This window comes from Myotis lucifugus, unplaced genomic scaffold (genome assembly GCF_000147115.1).
Source record: "Myotis lucifugus unplaced genomic scaffold, Myoluc2.0 scaffold_338, whole genome shotgun sequence".
Classification (NCBI taxonomy): Eukaryota; Metazoa; Chordata; class Mammalia; order Chiroptera; family Vespertilionidae; genus Myotis; species Myotis lucifugus.
The window spans coordinates 971516-990661 of NW_005871386.1; the positions used below are offsets into that span (position 1 = coordinate 971516).

The 19146-nt window shown below is 37.3% G+C and overlaps 1 protein-coding gene across 4 annotated transcripts in view; it reads left to right on the top strand.

The window, feature by feature from the left end:
* The window catches only part of PIAS1 (protein inhibitor of activated STAT 1), a 127239-nt gene that overhangs the window by 88529 nt on the left and 19564 nt on the right, over window positions 1–19146 (top strand). For all 4 annotated transcript variants that reach the window (XM_023764590.1, XM_023764591.1, XM_023764592.1 and 1 more), the window contains exons 7-8: window positions 6089–6194; window positions 17755–17828. In XM_023764590.1, the coding sequence (XP_023620358.1) occupies window positions 6089–6194; window positions 17755–17828 (180 nt within the window). The remainder of the gene's footprint in view (window positions 1–6088; window positions 6195–17754; window positions 17829–19146) is intronic.

Genomic DNA, 19146 nt, shown 5'->3' on the forward strand with positions numbered 1-19146 from the left:
TGATTTGCAAAGGGACTTATTTTTGTCTCATAATGAATTTTCAACATGTTCCCACTTAAAAAAATGGGATCGTGAAGTATCTGGTGTTTATAACCTGATCCTTTTACCCAGCAGTTTATCATAAGTGTCGTCCTATGTCATTACATATTCATCTATATGATTTTAAATGCCTATATTATATTTTAATATGAGAATGCTGTAATTTAGCCTATTCCCAATTGTTGAGCAGTTATTTGATCTATTGATTGATTCATTGCTATTTCAAAGAACATTTTGAAGACCATACTAGTAGCTATAGTTTTGCATATGGACATAATAATTTCCTTAGAGTAAATTTCCAGAAGTGGAATTACTAAGTCAAAGAGCATACAGAATTTTAAGAAATATTGTGTACATTGGTAGATTGCCTTACGAAAAGATGTACAAATTCTCTGACTTTCAGTGTTTATTCACATGCTTATTAACTCATATCCTGTCAATACGAATTTTATCTTTTTAAAACTCTTTAAGACTTAACACTTCCTTGACATGTTGCAAATATTTGTTTCTAGTTTGTATGCCTTTTATTTTTATTTATGTGGTTATTTAATTTGTAGAAGATATAAATTATTATGGAACCAGTTTTTTCCTTTATAGTCTTTGCCCCTTGCCCCCATTAATGCTTGCTTAGTCGGCCCTTCTCAAGATTACATAAATACTTGTTTATATTTTCTTTTAGAATTTTGAAGTTTCTTGTTTTACCTTAAATATGTAATCCATCATAAATTTATGTGTGGTGTGAAATAAAAATTTACTTTCACTTTTTAGTCAGACAGTTGTTCTAATACCACTAAATAAATGCTGATTCAGAAGCCACCATTATTATATATTTGATTTTTATTTATCCTGGGTATGTTTCTGAACTTTTAAAATATTGTTTCTTAGTCTAGTATTCCTTTTCTGGAACAATTTCATTGTTTTTTATTATTTCAGTTTTATGATATGCGCTCATATCTATTCACTAATTCATTTGAAATTTCTTGAATGCTTACTATATGCCATGCACGCTACAAAAAAAAAAAAAAAGTATTGCTCTTTTGGAGCCTTAAATCCAGGGTCCAGGTGGTAACACACAAAAATGTGAACTTATTTATCATAAGTACTATAAAGGAGAGGTATGTGGTGATTTTAGATCGCATTAAAGGGTATTGTGAACTAGAGAGAGAGGTCAGGCAGGGCTTCCGTGATGAAGTAGTTACAGAGCCAAGAGCTGAGAGAAGAGTAAAAGGAATCAGGCAAAAGGTTCAAAGGAAACAGCCTGCACAACAGCCCAGTGGCAAGGGTGAGCGAAGCTGTTTCCAAGGAACTGAAAGGCAGCCACTGTGGGTAGAGTGCAGAGAATGGGGACGAGCAGTATACACAATGAAACTGGGAGGTAAAGTATGAGAAGCTAAGGGAAGAGCTTCAAAAAGGAAGGAGATGGTAAGGACTATTGAACAGATGTTGAGAAGTCAGGAATATTGAAGTCTTAAAAATACCCTTTGGATTAGGAATATAAAGGTAGCTTTATTTAGCAGGAGCTCTTTTGGTGGATGGTGGGAAGAGAAGCCAGATGGCGACTAGGTGGAGGTGAGGCAGCAGAGATAGTGAGTTATAGAAGTGTGGCTGGAGGGAAATGTGAGAGTTATTTTTTATTTTAATGGGAGAGTCTTTAACATGTTTTAAAGATGATGGCAAGTATCCTTTTGAAAGGAAGGGGTTAAATACACAAGAGAAACAGAAAGAAAGGATAATCAATAGTAAACTGCCTAGTACAGTGATGGCGAACCTATGACATGCGTGTCAGAGATGACACGCGAACTCATTTTTTTGGTTGATTTTTCTTTGTTAAATGGCATTTAAATATATAAAATAAATATCAAAAATATAAGTCTTTGTTTTACTATGGTTGCAAATATCAAAAAATTTCTATATGTGACACGGCACCAGCGTTAAGTTAGGGTTTTTCAAAATGCTGACACGCCAAGCTCAAAAGGTTCGCCATCACTGGCCTAGTAACACAGGATAGTTAGGAGGCACAGCTTTATTTAATGGAAGAATAAAAGGACTGGATAAGGTATATGATTGGTACTGGAGAGATGAGTATGTTCTGATCTGATTACTTCTTTATGTTTGTGGCATAGGAAGTGAGGTAAGTCTGCTGAGAGTGAGGAAATAAATAGGGGCTTTAAGGAGAGTGGACATGTTGGAAAAGTAATCGCAGAGAGTGAGACGTACCCCTGCATTACTTCCCCAAATCTTATTTATTGTTGATTTATTTAAAAGCCAGTTATTATTGAATATTTACTTAATACCGAAACTCATATATTGGTTTCAGTAGCTTTTTAGTTGGTTTCTTGGTGTTTCTGGGTAGGTAGTTTTTAGTTTAAGATGCATCATTATACAAATAATGATAATCCTAATACTTATGCCGTATTTTCTTGTTCTTGTTCTATTGTGCTGGCTAGAACCTTCAAAACAATGTCAAATAACATGAGTGCTAATGGACATTTCTTCATTTATTCCTTATGTTAAGGAGAGTACTACTAGTGTCATAACATTAAGTATTATAATAACTTAGTTTTTGATAAGTTTAATTATTCCTATATTCCTCTTTTACTGGATATCTTTGTTAGAAATGGATTTTGAATTTTATCAAAATCTTTTTTTTACATCTGTCATGGTTATATTTGTTTCCTTTGCCTAATTAATGTCATTAGGTTTTCTGAAAATTTTAAAATATTTTACTTCTAATGTACCCTGGGGTTTCCCTTTTTTGTCTCCCTTTTTGAAGAGGATATTGAAATGTTTGTTTTTTTGTCTGTGTGAAAAGGATAATCTAGCAGGGAAGTGTAGTAAACACCAGGGTGTTTAGAGTGAACTATACACAAGGCTGACACTGTGGGAGAGGAGGGAAATGTGGTTGCTGATATGTAACACTAGAAGAGGGAGGAGATAGATACCTCTGAGCCTTCCATACTCAGATAGTAGACAGTATTTTCAGTGATTTGAAGGTCCACCAGGCAAGGTGTAAGACCCCCATCTACATGTTGGAAATCTTTGTTTTGAAGTAAAATGTTGAAAGAAAATTATTCTTTTTCAAAGCCCAAAAGATAATTTAGGTTGTTTTTCAATCACTAGTCTTAATTCAACTTAAAAGATACTCTATTGTAACTTCTTATCCTACCCCAGGTAGTCATTACATTTAGCATTTACTAAATGCTTATTGTAGAGAAGTTAATTTAGATACTGGTATAAAGAGCACTTAATGGAGTAGATTATATGTTAATTATTAGAGGCCCGATGCACGAAATTTGTACAAGAGTAGGCCTTCATTCCCCCAGCTGCCGGCACCGGCTTCCCTCTGGCACCCAGGACCCGGGCTTTTCTGGCAGCCCCAGCTTCATCTGGAAAGTCATCTGGAAGGATGTCCGGTCTAATTAGCATATTACACTTTTATTATTATAGATGGCGAAAATATCCTGTGAACTTGATAGACAGTTTTGAAGACTTTTAAAAAGCATTTGACAAAAACATCAGTGTAATGCAATAGTTGGAGTTAGGTAGTACTTTGAAGGGCTAGTGGGAATAATATCTACATAGAAGATATACTGCCGAAACCGGTTTGGCTCAGTGGATAGAGCGTCGGCCTGCGGACTGAAAGGTCCCAGGTTCGATTCCGGTCAAGGGCATGTACATCCCCAGTGGGAGATGTGCAGGAGGCAGCTGATCGATGTTTCTCTCCCATCGATGTTTCTAACTATCTATCTCTCTCCCTTCCTCTCTGTAAAAAATCAATAAAATATATTTAAAAAAAAAAAAAAAGAAGATATACTGTACCACAGTTAAGTTTGGGGGGGGGGTACTACTGAATTTCTTTCATGTGGTATAAGTTTTAATTCCATATTATCAGTTCAAGTGGCATTTGTTAATACCTGATGTTATTTTTGCTATTGCTGCTGCTTTTTTTTCTTTCCTTCTTATTTGGGTACATGTTTCAACTAGAATGAGCATACCTTTTCACTGAACTTGTAGTTGTGGTTTCTACTTGATCTTTCTCTAAAATTTTGTATAAAGCCTAGGGGAATCCTTAGTTCTGAAGATTCAAGCTGTCGGTATATAATTTCACAGTGTTAATTGGCATTTCTCTAGTTCAGTGGTTCTCAACTTTGGCTGCACATTAGAATCACCTGGGAATCTTTTTAAAATCCTGATTTCTGGGCCTCATCCTCTGGAAATTCTGTTTCTTTGTCATGGGGTGGGGCCACAACATTAGTAACAAAGAAACAGAATTTCCAGAGGATGAGGCCCAGAAATCAGGATTTTAAAAAGATTCCCAGGTGATTCTAATGTCCAAGGTTGAGAACCCCCTGCTCCTAGTTTCTATCATACTTGGAAACATTAGTTAAATAAAATAATAAAAGGGTGAAATAAAGGATTTTTTCCCCTAAAAAGAAGCTGTTTAGTTTATATTAGATTGCTATGTTGTGTGCTTTAAAATGTAGGCAAATTTTAAGGTTACTTGTTCCTCATTTAATTTTTAAATTTATTAAAAGAAAGTTAAGTTAGCTTTGACACTTCATCTTTCCCCCCAGAACATGTGTAACATGTGAACATGGGTAGGTGTCTGAGCTCTAATTGTTGCCAAAGAGTTAGGGAAAGCATTTTTAAAACTGTGGAAGTAACTGAAAGTTGAATTGTACTTTGGGCTAGGTTAAGAGAGTCAAAGCAAACAGGGTTTGTGAAAGCAAGAACTGCGAAGTATACTGGCCTTGGCTATTAAGTCCATTCTCCTGACATCCCTAGTCTTTCCTCTTGGTTTCTAAGTGCCAGCTCTTTCACCAGGCAGATGCATGAGCATGAGCAGATCACTTACCTTTTTGTGCCTCTGTTTCAACCCTTCACTTAGAAATATACTTATCTTACTGATTTCTTATAGTCCTTCTGCAAGGTTTAAATGAAGTAGATATGTTTAGTGCTTTGAAAACTGTAAGTGTAAGGTAGAAGGTGGCAGTAACTATTTTTTCTTTTGCTTCTTTCCAAATCTGTTGGTCTTACTCTTGATTCCAGCATCAAATGGGAAGTGGGCCTTCTCATTTATCTTTCTTCCCTTCATAAGTCTCAGCCCTTTTTTCTTCCTCTTACCCAGTCACATGCCCTTCACTCTGCCTTGGCTTGTTGATTAACTATTTTCTTTGTCCCTCTTTCCTTCTTCCTTATCTGGGTGGTCCATCTGCGGGTAATGGATATTCATCTGTTCATTTCCCAAACTAGCAGCTACTTGAAAATATTGAAAATATTTAATATTCCCTCTGCTTGTTGTGATAATGAACCAAGTAGGATGTTTTGAAGAATAGGTAAAGGCGTGGAGAGAGTTTAAATAGAAATAGATTTTTAAAATTTGTAATTTTTAAAATAAGCACTATTTTACATAGATCTATTACCTTCTAATTATGGTTCATGATGACTTTGACACACCATATTGGTGTTGGTTTATTTTATTTTTAACATATGTTTATTGATGTTTAGAGAGGAAGGGAGTGGGATAGAGAGATAGAAACATTGATGAGAAAGGAAGTCATCGACTGGCTGCCTCCTGCACAGCCCCCACCGGGGATCGAGCCCACTACCCGGGCATGTGCCTTGACTGGGAATCAAACCAGGACCTCTTGGTTCCTGGGTTGAAGCTCAACCGCTGACCACACCAGCCAGGCTTGGTTTTGGTTTATATAAGTGCTTTAAATTGATTAGCTTCAAGCATAAGTAGTCTGTTAATATAGAAGCATGAGAGACCTGGCTTTATCACTTGAAAGTTGCAAAATTAGGGCAAGTTCTTTTACTTCTCTACACTTCACTTTCCTCCTCCATCAGAGTAGTTTTATGACCACCTCAGCAGCTTTTTGGTTAGGATTAAATGAATTACTGTTCATGAGAACATCTAAGATAGTGTATGACACACAGTAGGTGTTTTAACAAGTATTAGTTTTCTTTCCCTATCACTGTGGGATTAAAATAGATGTTCTATTTACTTACGTATGTTGTTTGTGTTCTACATCTTTTTTTTTTCCAGAACTATTCCATGGCAGTCTATCTTGTAAAACAGTTGTCCTCAACAGTTCTTCTTCAGAGGTTACGAGCAAAGGGAATAAGGAACCCGGATCATTCTAGAGCTTTAAGTACGTATAATAAACTTATTTCATTTGTGCAGCTGAACTCTTTTGATAAAGGTTAGAGTAGTATATTCTCAACTCAAGAAATTTTAGGGTCTGTTTTTTATTTTTATTAGAGCTTATCATAGAAGATTAAAAATACTGAAAACCTTGTTTTGTGAGCTAGCATAAATCCAGACTTGAGTAATCTAATATCTTTGTCATGATCTATATTTTTCTGTATTTCACTGATCTTAAAATTAACTTTGTAAAATCAGTACATGAAAGAATATTTTCCTAAAACTTCATTAAGTAAATGTTTAAGGAATTATAGGTGATGTGAAGGAAATCTTTGCATATATTTCATGAGAATTATTTTATATTTAAGGTTTACCAAGAATAATGTGCAGGGATATCTAGTAACCACATCTCTGCATTAACAAAGTGAAAAGAGAGTCAGTGGGTTGTAGAAATGATAATGAAATAGGTTCTGCTGTGAGTCTCATATTCTTCATGTATAATAAGAGGTTTGTACCACATGGTTTCAAAGGCCCCTTCAAAGTCTGGGCTCATAGGTAATGAATAATGAGATGGTTCATTTTGTCATGTTGAATTTGAAATATAGTAAAGCCTGCAAATTGACTGTTCTGGCCTCAATTTTTAAGGGTTAAGACCAGAGTTTGGCAGCCTTTCCAAAGAGGTGAACAGAGATCTTCCTTTATTATCTTCTTTGTGAAAGATAGAGTTTTCATGGATGGATTTGGGAATGGGCTGGGTGCTTAAGGAGCAAAACTTTTGCAGACAGGAATGAGATTGTTACCCTTTGAGGATTCTTGATGAAAATTGATTAATGAAGCCCACTATCAGATTGTAGTTAGGGACACCCTGGTGGAAAAAAGTAAAGTAGTTAAGGCCGTCTTTCCTCTCATTTCCCTTTGTGGCATACAGAGCTTTTATGTTTTCTTGCTAACCTGTTTCTATGCCAGAGTAAAGATCCCAGTTCCTCTGAATATCAGTATATCTACAATAGTTCATTGAAGGATTTTTCTATATTAAAGGGGCTTTTTAAAAAGGCAAATAGTCCAGCTGGTGTGGCTCAGTGATTGAGTGTTGGTTGACCCATGAACCAAGAGGTCACCGATTTGATTCCCAGTCAGGGCACATGCCCCCATTGTGGGCTCCGTCCCCATTAGAGAGGGCCTACAGTAGGTAGCCAATCAGTGATGTTTCTCATTGATGTTACTATCTCTCTATCCCTCTACCTTCCTCTCTAAAAATCAATAAAATATATTTAAAATAAATAAATAAAAAGGCAAATAATCCTGAGTCAAGAGAAGCACACTTTTGCTAATGCCTCAGGAGGCATTCCTTGACAGGCAGTGGAGAACTGGAATGATAGCAATGGCATGGGGTCTCGGGGAGTGGAAGCCACCATTTGTCAGGGACAAGGAGATAGTGGGGGATCCTCAAAGATCCTCAAAAAGAAGGATCAGAGACCTGTTTTGAAGGAGAACAAGAGAAGAATTTTTTTTTACACTCTTACTGAAGTCCATTCCTAGTCATTCTACAGAGAATCTTTATATTGGCCACATAGTGCTAGAATTTCATCTAGTCAGAAAGTATTCTGGAATTAGGTGAGCTGTGTGGAAAAGGTAATACCAAGACATAAGGCAGACTAAGTTGTTACATCCTATATAATAAAGAGCTAATATGCAAATGGTCATCACGCCATAATGGCTCAGACACTCAACACTGGGGAGAGAGGAATGGGGACCAGCCAGGCACAGGTGAGCTTGCGAGAGAGGAATGGGGACCAGCAGGCTGCAGCCTGGGAGAGGGACAAGCCACCTGCCCCACAGTCCCAAGAGCCAGCAGCTGGGGCTGCGGCCTGGGAGAGGGACAAGCTGCCTGCCCCACGGTCCCCAGCGGCTGAAGCTGGCCCGGGTCCTGGGTGCCTGCGGCTAGCCAGAGGGAGGGAAGCCCGGGTCCCAGGTGCCTGCCACTGGCCGGAGGAGGGAATCCTGGGTCCTGGGTGCGGGGTGAGGAAGAGGCGGTTAGGGGCGATCAGGCCAGTAGGGGAGCAGTTAGGAGCGATCAGGCAGGCAGGCACAGGGGTTAGGGGTGATCAGGCTAGCAGGTGAGCGGTTAGGCAGTCGGACATCCCCCGAGGGGTCCCGGATTGGAGAGGGTGCAGGCTGGGCTGAGGGGACACCCCCCGCCCCTGCACGAATTTCGTGCACCAGGCCTCTAGTTTAATAATAAGACGAGCTGTCTCTGCTCAAGCTCTCAACTTGGAGCTGGAGCACCACCTGGAGGGAAGGTGAGCCCAGAATTACCTTATTTTCTGGAAAAGTAGCCGTTAGCAGCAAAAGTTGCTTAATTCAAAGGCTATTTAATCTCTGATACAATACTGAAGGGGTGAAGGGTACTTGCAGAATGGGTAGGATTTTTGTGGCAGTTCATATCTTACCTTACTGGCCTAGGGAACCAAAAAACATTCATTTGGATCCCACCAATAAGACATTTATTTTAAGAAACCAGAGAACAGATTTTTTGCCTTTATGCTATCTGTTTGCCTTTATAACTTTCCGAACAAATTAATTGTGTAATTAAAAGATTACATAAAATAACTTGACAGAAGAAAATGTTGGCAGGTTTCTCAGATATTTTTGAAGAATCAAGTTACTTATAAATATGAGTCACTCTTTTTAAAAATATGTTTTTATCGATTTTTAGAGAGAGAGGAAGGGAGAGGGAAAGAGAGGTAGAAACACAAAAAGGTAAGTGAACATTGATCAGCTGCCTCCTGCATGCCTCCCTACTGGGGATTGAGACCACAAACCTAAGCATGTGCCCTGACATGGAATCTAACCAGTGACCTCCTGGTTCATGGGTCCACATTCAACCACTGAGCCACATTGACTGGCAAGTGACTCTTAATTTTATCAATAAATTCTACTGGCAAAGTTTTTTTTTTCTTTTTAATATATTTTATTAATTTTTTACAGAGAGGAAGGGAGAGAGATAGAGAGTTAGAAACATTGATGAGAGAGAAACATCTATCAGCTGCCTCCTGCACATCTCCTACTGGGGATGTGCCCGCAACCCAGGTACATGCCCTTGACCGGAATCGAACCTGGGACCCTTCAGTCCGCAGGCTGAGGCTCTATCCACTGAGCCAAACTGGTTTCGGCATACTGGCAAAGTTTTAATAGTCAAATCAGACACTATTATGTTCTTAAAAGAATAAAGTTGATAGTATTTAGACCTTTCACAGATCCTTCATTCAGTTGATTTAGCAAATTTTTGTATTTTAGTTTTCACCTTTGTGGAAATAACTATCACAAAAACAGTTGTTTACTCATTCTTAGTCAAGTTCCAATTTCCTCTCTCACTTCCTTTCAGCAGTCACTTTATACCTTGACGGTACTTGACTCAAGTACTATTCTTTCTCTCCTCTCAGCACCTGCCAATGCAAAAAAATTGGAACTGCAAAATGTGAATTCTCTAAACTGCCCATCTCTTCTTTACTTAGTGCCACCGTAACTACTTTTCAACGTATTTGCACCTGTACCCAGCCTTACTTTATTTTCTTCAGGCTCAAGAGGAAATGTCCCTATTCCTGCTCAAAGTTAATTTTTTAAAATATATTTTTATTGATCTCAGAGAGGAAGGGAGAGTGAGAGAGAGATAGAAACATCGATGATGAGAGAGAATCATTTATCGGCTGCCTCCTTCACGCCCCACACTGGGGATCGAGCCCGCAACCCGGACATATGTGCTGACTGGGAATAAAACTGTAACCTCCTGATTCATAGGTCAACGCTCAACCACTGAGCCACGCCAGCCGGGCTCAAAGTTAATTTTTATTCATTTATTCTTCTCATTCAAGAAGTTATATTAAGGGTCTACTATGTTCCAGGCACAGGAGAATATAGCATTAAGCAAGACACACACAGCTTCTGCATCCCCCAGAAGTTAGCAGTCTGGTGGGAGGAAAGTCAGAATTAAATGATTGCATAAGTCATTAATGAATTAATAGTTGAGACATGTGCCTTAAAGAAGAAAGACAGGAAACTCTGGAGGTAACAACAGAACATATCCTCTCTGGTGCTGTGATGTTTAATGCAAGATTATAAGGATGAGGAGGAATTACGCTCCAAGTTGGGAGGGGGATATGCCAAGAGACAAGGCCAGTGGAGCTGGAGTGTAGAGAACAGAGGAGGAGAGTGGCCAGAGAGATAGCCATGGGGTGAAGTCATATAGGTGGTAGAAAGATAGATGATAGAAAACCCTTAAAGGATTTTTAAGCAGAGTGACATCACATTTGGGCAATAAAAAGATCACTTTGACGACTGAATTGAAGAGGGGCATGGCTGATACAGTGAGGCCAGTTAGGAACCTATTGCACAGATAAGAGATGATAGTTTCTTAAAAAGGTACTGATGGTGGAAGTAGAGAAATGTTGAAGGGTAGAAATGGTGGATTACATGTGAGGAGTGAAGAAAAAGGAGAGGCCAAGGAGGATTTCTAGGCTTCATAAGCACCACATTACATGGGTGCCACTTACTGATACGGAATACGGTGCTGAAATGCTCAGGTTGTGGGGAAAAGGTGAGAGTGCATTCTTAGACTTTTGGTATTTGAGATGTCCATGAGACATCCAGAAGGAGATGCTCAGAAACCATATTAAGAGATCTGGCTCCCTCATTTAACTGCTCTCTGTCTTGTACTTTTTTTCAGTTCCTCCCTCTCTATAGGCTCTTCCTGTCAACCTTTCCTGTCAAGTTCTTTTCATAGAGCTCTGGGTTCCTTCTATTCTCATTCTAGTTTCTTCAACGAGTAGTATGCACTTGCTCTTTCTACCTCCTCACTGTAACACATTGTTTTCTTTTAATTATTTTAGAGAGAGGGGAAGGGAGAGAGAAACATCGATTGGTTGCCTGCACCCACCTTAACTGGGGATCGAACCCACGACCCAGGTATGTGCCATTACCAGGGATCAAACCTGCAACTTTTTGTTTCAGTGTATGGGACGATGCTCCAACTGAGTCACACTGGCCAGGGCAACCCATTGTGATCTTTTAACTCTCATTCTTCCACTGAAACAGCTCTGGTAGATTGGTGATCACAAACCACCAATCTGATTGCTAAATTTTATCTTTTTAGTTCTTATCTTGGATATTTTTGTGTGTGTTTCATATCAACCACTTTCTGCTTGGAATTCTCTTCTCTGAGTGTTACTTCTCAATACTTGTCTTCAATGGATTCTCTTAAGGGAAGCATGCTAAATGTTTGTTTTCTCTGGGGTTTCATTCTTGGCCAACTTTCGTACATACTTTCCCTAGAGATAATTATATCATCCACTCTTACGGTTAAAACTAGCACCAATTCCCAAATACATATCTTCACCCCAGACCTTCCCCTGAATTTCAAATATAGATATGTATAGGTAACAGCCTTCACAGAAGCATTCTACTGGTTTTTCAATTTCAAGTGTTTAAAACTGATCTCACCAAGTTCTCTCAAACGTATACCCTAAATGTTTCTCAAATCTGTCTTTTCTCACTGCCTGTTCTTATTTAAGCTTTCATATCCTGCTTTTATTTTAAAAACCTTTTCTTAGCCCTAGCCAGTATGGCTCAGTGGATAGAGAGTTGGCCTGCAGACTGAAGGAGCCCAGGTTCGATTCTGGTTAATGGCACATGCCCAGGTTGTGGGCTCGATGCCCAGTGGGGGGCATGTAGGAGGCAGCCAATCAATGATTCTCTCCCATCATTGATGTTTCTATCTCTCTCTAATTCTCCCTTCCTCTCTGAAATCAATAAAAATATATGGGGGGGGGGGGAGAAAAAGGCACATAAACTATCATTATTAAAAAATAATACCTTTTCTTAAGTAGCATATTCCTCTCCTTTCTTGGCTCCTCTTCATATCTCTTCTGGTAGTACCCTAAGTGATTAATACAGATCTAATCCTACCATTATTCCTTTGCAATTCATTTCTTCTTAACACCAATGGAATTAAAGTCCAACTTCGTAAGCGTGACATATGCAGCTTTCCAGGGTGTGGCACCTACTTAGTACTTTCCAATGTCATCTGTGTTCACTTTTCGTCTTGTACTTTATATTTAAAAATACTGAGTTCTTTTCTTTTTCCTCACGGCTTTGCGAGTATTGTTCTCTATGCTTCAAAACTTCCCTGTTGCCTCTTTTGCCTAATTTCAGTTATCCGTGATGCTTCACTTTTTCCACAAGGTATCTCAGGACCCCCAGAGTAGATGAGTTGACTTGTAGCTGGCTTTCCAAACATATTTCCATCAGCATCTTTACTCCCTACTAGACCATGAGTTCCTTTCAGCAGGAATTTAATCTTATTTTTCTTTGAATTCCTAGTGCTTCACACAGTGCCGGGCACATAGTAGATCCACAGAATTTTGTTGATATAAACTGTAAAAAGAGATCTACAGTAAAAATCAGGTCTCCATACCTCTGTTTCCTTGCCTATAAAATGAAATACTGGATTAATATGATCAGTTGTTTCCAGCCTTAAAATTCTAAAAGGATGAATATAAAATAATCTAATATTAAGAAAGGATAGAAATTATTTTTAGAAAACAAACCTAGTACAGCACTGCCTAATAGAACAGTCTGTGATGCTGGAAATGTTCTACATTTGTGCTGTCCCATATGGTAGCCACCAGCAGCATGTGGCTATTGCGCACTTGAAATGTGGCTAGTGCAGCTGAGGAACTGAATTTTAGATTTTACTAAATTTAAATTTAAAAATAGCCACTTGTGACTAGTAGCTAACTCTCATAGTTTGTGACAACAGGAATTTGTAAAAGGTTAATTTTAAATGTGTCTACCTGTAACATTAGTATATAGGTCACATAATGAAATACTGTTACCACTGCAATTCATAGTGATACAAGAAAACTTTAAAACTTCCAAAGACTTCTCATGTTTTGGTTTATACAGCAGGATATTATGTCTTGTTTTTATTTTTTATTCCCTTGCCCACAAAGAATAACAATACTTACTTTATTTTTCCTCCATACTTTGCTGTGATTAAATTTAACATAGTAATTTCCCCCCTTTCTTTCAGTTACGTTTATTGAAGTACTAGAGGCCCGGTGCATGAACTCGTGCATGGGTGGGGTCCAGCCGGCCTGCCCCTATTGGGGCTGATCCAGCCGGGCCAGCGGGGGGGAGGGGCCGTGGGTGGTTGGCCAGCCCAACCCACCCCCTGGTTGAACTCCCGGTTGAACTCCTGGTCGAACTCCCGGTCGAGGGGACAATTTGCATATTAGCCTTTTATTATATAGAATTGAAGTATAGTTTACAAACAGTAAAAATTCACATTTTTAAGTGGACAGTTTGATGAATTTGACAGATTTATGCTATCATGAACCACTGTCACAATCAAAATATAGAACATCCTCCACCACAGAAAGCTCCTCCCCTGTGGCTCTTTGCAGTCCATCTCATTCCCTTATCTGGTTCCCATAACCAGTGATGTGATTTCTGTGTCTGTAGTATTATCTTTTACAGAGTGTCAGATATTTGAAGTGCTACAGCATGTACCTTTATGTACCCGTTTTTGTCTGGCTTATTTCACTTAGTGTAATGCTTTTGAAGTTCATCCATGTAGATTTTCTTCTTTATGTGTACCATAATTTGTTCATTCATTTATCAGTTGATTTACATTTAGATTGTTTCCAGTTTTGCACTGTCATGAATAAACCTGCTAAAACACTTATATTTTGAATATGGATATCCCAGTTTTGTAGATATACATTTTTATTTCTCTTGGGTAAATATTTAGATCTGGGATTTCTGAGTCATATGATAAGTGTATGGAAAACAGATTAGCAGTGTCTTATAAAGTATATATACTATTTTTGCATTCCCACCAATGATATATGAGATTTTTGAGTTGTTTCCAATCCTCACTAGCACTTTGTATTGTCAGACTGCTTTGATTTTAGCCATTCTGGTCAGTGTGTAGTTGGTATCTCATTTGAGTTTTAATTTGCATTTTCCTAATGATTAATGATGTTAAACATCTGTTCATATGTTCATTTGCCATCTTTTAGCTTCTTTAATGATATGTCTATTCAAATCTTTTGTCCATTTCTTTTTATAGTTTGTGCTTTTTAAGTTAAATGTTTGTATATGATCCAGGGTAAGGTTGATTTCTCCCCAAATAGAGATGCAGTTGTTTCAACATTTGTTGAAAAGACTATCTTTTCCTCCATTTAATTAGCCTTAGTCCAATATAGAAAAGATAATACATAGTGACCCAATAGAGCTTATTCCAGGAATAGTAGGTTGATATAACATTCCAAAATCAGTCACAGAAATGATAAAATAAAATCAGTCAGTATAATTCACCTTCTCAACAAACTTGAAAAAGATCATATGATCATCTTAATTAATAGGTGCAGGAAAGGCATTTGGTCAAATTCAGTATCCATTCTAATAAAAATCTCAGCAAAATAGAAAGAGAAGGGGATTGTTTCTGTGTAATAAAGGCTATTTATAAAAAGCCTTTAATATCATAGTTAATAGTGAAAAACTTAAATACTTTACCTCTATCGGAAACAAGGCAAGGATATCTGATCTTAATACCTCAGTTCAGCATTACCCACGAGATTCTAGCTAGCACAATAAGGCAAGAAAAGAGAAGAATTCAGATTAGAAATAAGTAACTATTTTCTTTATTTGAAGATGACTTCATTATCTATGTAGAAAAAAATCCTAAAGAATGAACAAAAATTTGCTAGAACTAAATTTAGCAAGGTTGCAGAGTACATGATCGATTTATAAAAATAAATTGTACTTCTACTAGCAGTAAACAATTGGAAATTGGAATTCAAAAAAGAATTTACTGTAACATCCAAAAATATGAAATACTTCAGATGCATTGCACAAAATATGTATAAGATTTGTATGCTGAACACTACAAAATGATGCTGAAATTAAAATAAGACCTGAATAGCCCTGGCCAGTGTGCCTCAATTGGTTGGGTGTCATCCCATGCACTGAAAGTTTGGTGGTTTGATTCCTGGTCAGGGCACATGCCCAGGTTTCAGGATCAATCCTCCATAGAGGGCGTGTGGGAGGCAGCCAGTGGATGTTTCACATTGCTGTTTCTCTCTCACATCGATGTTTCTCTTCTCTCTTTCCCTCTCCCTTTCTCTCTACAAGTCAATAAGATAAAATAAGACCTGAATAATATATAGATGTGTACCATGTTAGTGGATCAGAGTACTCATTTCATTGGGGAGATGTCAGTTCTCTCCAAAGTGATCTGTAGGTTAAATTTAATCTAGTCAAGATCTTAGTAAAATCTTTAAAAGTATCTTTACATGGAAGGATTGGCTCAGATTGAGTTTATAATGGCAGAGGTGAAAGACAAAGCTTTTTTTTAAATTTTAAAATAAAATTGACAACCTGATTCTAAAATAATTTCAGGAAATTATCCCACCTCTGATAGAAAGTGAACATGCAAATCACATTTTGTTTTAAGTAACAATACCTAATATTTATTGAGTATGATGTTAGATCATTTTAAAGCATTTTTATGTATGTTAACTCATTTAATCCTTAAAATAGTGTTATGGGGGATTATTATTATTCATATTTACAAGATGATGAAACAGAGGCACAGAGAGATTGAATGACTTGACTAAGGCTTGAATTCTAAACTAGGCTGGCTTTAGATGTTAGCTTTACCACTACCTCAGGTTGCCTCTCCTGTTTCAGTTGCTTTTCAAATTGCTAAACACTGAACTTTGTTTTACATAAAGCTGATATTATGATCTCTACTATTTCTTCATTTAAGTGGAAGTTTAAATAGACAAAATTCAAAGTCAGTTACTGTTCCCACTGCTGTGTGTATGGTGGGTGCTGGAGGGATGTTTGGTAAAGGCATACAGAATGGTTGGTGATAACATTAGAACTCCATTTGCATGTTTATTTTGTGACAGTTATTTGCTATCCTTAAAAAGATATCATTTGTTAAATGTACCTTTATAAAAAAAGAGTTGACTAAGATTAAGTCTATAATAGGAAAGTCATACTTTTTATAATTTACTCGTACGTATGATATTAGCACAAGTGATGTGACAACCATATTTTACACACTAAAACCTAGGGATTTTATGACCTTTCTGCTGTGAGGCAGCCTATGAGTTATATAGATTTAAAATTTGGAATTTCCAGGCCATGAAATGACTTTTAGTTTGACATCAGAATTACATCTACAGCTTTTAAAAAACTCTCCATTGGTATCTCTCTTCCCCATTTTGATTCAGTGGGAAATTATAAGTTACAAAGCCCTATAGGTAGTTCTGATATACGTCTTAGCTGAGATCCAATGATTTATGGAGACATTTGGATGGAATATCTAAGATTTGGACCATCTAAAAGAAAAAAATCCAGCCTTTATAATCACCGTGTTTAATAAAGGCAGGATTCTTAATTCCCATAAATGGTTTTCAGCACACAGATATCTACTCTGAAGTCATTCTTCTTTGTCTGAGTACTTTTCCTCTCCCCGTTTTCTTTACTATATGTTAACTACTTGGACACACTTAGTTATACCACAGCTCTGAAATTCTGTGATTGCCACTCAATGTGGACCACCTCCTTCTCCACAAAGACTTTAAAATTATTGTGGAATAGTTCTAAAGTTATTGGAATGTTACATTGAGGCATTTCTAGTCTCACTTCCCTGTTAAAGTTTAATTGAAGTTCTAAGTTGTGGCTTTTACAAGTAACATATGCCTTAGGTTTCCAAATGAGAAGTATTAAAGTCCTTGTTATATTAGACTTAGTAACAGAATAGCCATTAAAAGCAAAATTGCTGCCCTGACAGGTGTTGCTCAGTAGTTAGAGCATTGATCCTCGGAATGATGTTTGTAAACAATATTGTGTTATCTGAGCTTTGGGAAAACTTATAAATGTTAATTTTGTAGTACCTATTAATTTATTTTAAAATAATACTCATCGTAATTTAAAATAAAAAAGTTACAAAATAAAAAGGGCCTGCCACCAGTTGAATATGTCGACCTTTTATAGAATTAATTTCCTTTATATTCTAACTGCAATGCAGTTTTTGTTCTGTGGATGAGAAATAGGAAACTTATAGGAGATGCAGTCAGTCTATAGATATACAATTGTTTTCCTTCCTTTGTTCATTGTAGAAATTATAAACCATATACTTTTTATATTTTCGTTCAGTTGATTGGAAATTAATTGAACAGATTATTTCTAGTTCCTTCTTAAAAAAGATATGTTTTTTATTGAGAGAGAGGTCAGTATGAGAAAGAAACATCAATCGGTTGCCTCCTGCATGCACTCCGACTGGAGATCAAACCCAGAACCCTGGGTGTATGTGCCCTGACCAGGAGTCCAACCTTTCAGTGCAAGGGACAGTGCTCAATCAACTGAGCCACAATGGCCAGGGCTAGTTGCTTTTTTTTTTAAGATTCCTCATTTTAAGTTCTTTTTCTTATATTGCATTAGTGATGTATCTTTCATAAACTTGTTGTGTTTGTTTTCTCTTCAATGAATGCCAGTTAAAGAGAAATTGACTGCGGATCCAGACAGTGAAATAGCTACAACCAGCCTAAGGGTTTCTCTACTATGTCCAGTAAGTGTTAACTAATTTTGTTTTACATAAGATTTAACATACATATTCTCTTTTATTACGTATCTTCAGTATTTGAGAAATTTTGTTTACTTTTGAAACGTGCCTACCTTTGTTACAATTTATGAAGGTGGAAAGACATTATTATTATATGGCATTTGGAATCTAAACAAATTTATAGGTCTATAAAAATTTTCTACTCTTAGTAAAACATTTAGATATCAATTGTGATTAATAATTGTCTCATCAACAAACGACAAGTGCTGGCAAGGATGTGGAGAAAAACGAACCCTCGTGCGCTCCTGGTGGGAATGCAGACTGGTGCAGCCACTGTGGAAGACAGTATGGAGTTTCCTCAAAAAGTTAAAAATGGAGCTCCCGTTTGACCCAGTAATCCCACTTCTAGGAATATATCCCAAAAAATTTCTTACATTTTTATACAATAACACTGACCAATCTGAAAAGGAAATTCAGAAAACAATCCCATTTATCATAGCATCAAAAAAGATTATTTAGGAATAAACTTAGCCAAGGAGATGAAAGACTTATACATTGAAAACTACAAAGCATTACTAAACAAATTCAAATAAATGGAAAGACATCCCATATCATGGGTTTGAAAGACTTATTGTTTAAATGTCCATACTGGTCAAAGTGATCTACAGATTCAGTGCAATTTCTATCAAAATTCCATGGCATTTTTTGCAAAAATGGGGGTGGGTGGGAGGAATTCTATAATTTCTATGGAATCTCAAAGGACTCTAAATAGCCAGAACAATCTTTTTTTTTTTATTTTTTAATATATTTTTATTGATTTCAGAGAGGAAGGGAAAGGGAGAGAGAGAGAGAAACATCAATGATGAGAATCACTGATCAGCTGCCTTCTGCACGCCCCCCACTGGGGATCGAGCCCACAACCTGGGCATGTGCCCTTGACTGGAATCTAACCAGGACCATTCAGTCCACAGGCCAACAACACTCTATCCATTGAGCCAAACTGTCTACGGCACCAAAACAATCTTTTAATGAGAACAAAGTTTGAGGTCTCACACTCCCTGATTTCAAAGCAGCAGCACTTAAGATGGTGTGGTACTGACATAAAGATAGATAATGTAGACCATTGGAACAAAATACAGAGTCTAGAAGCAAACTCTTACATTTATGTACAAACAACTGAACAAGGATACCAGGACTATACAGCGGGGAAAAGTTCGTCTACATAATAAATGGTGTTAGGAAAACTGTGTTCACATGCAATGTAATGAATTTGAACCCTTAATTTGCAATATATACAACAATTAATGAATGGATTACAGACCTA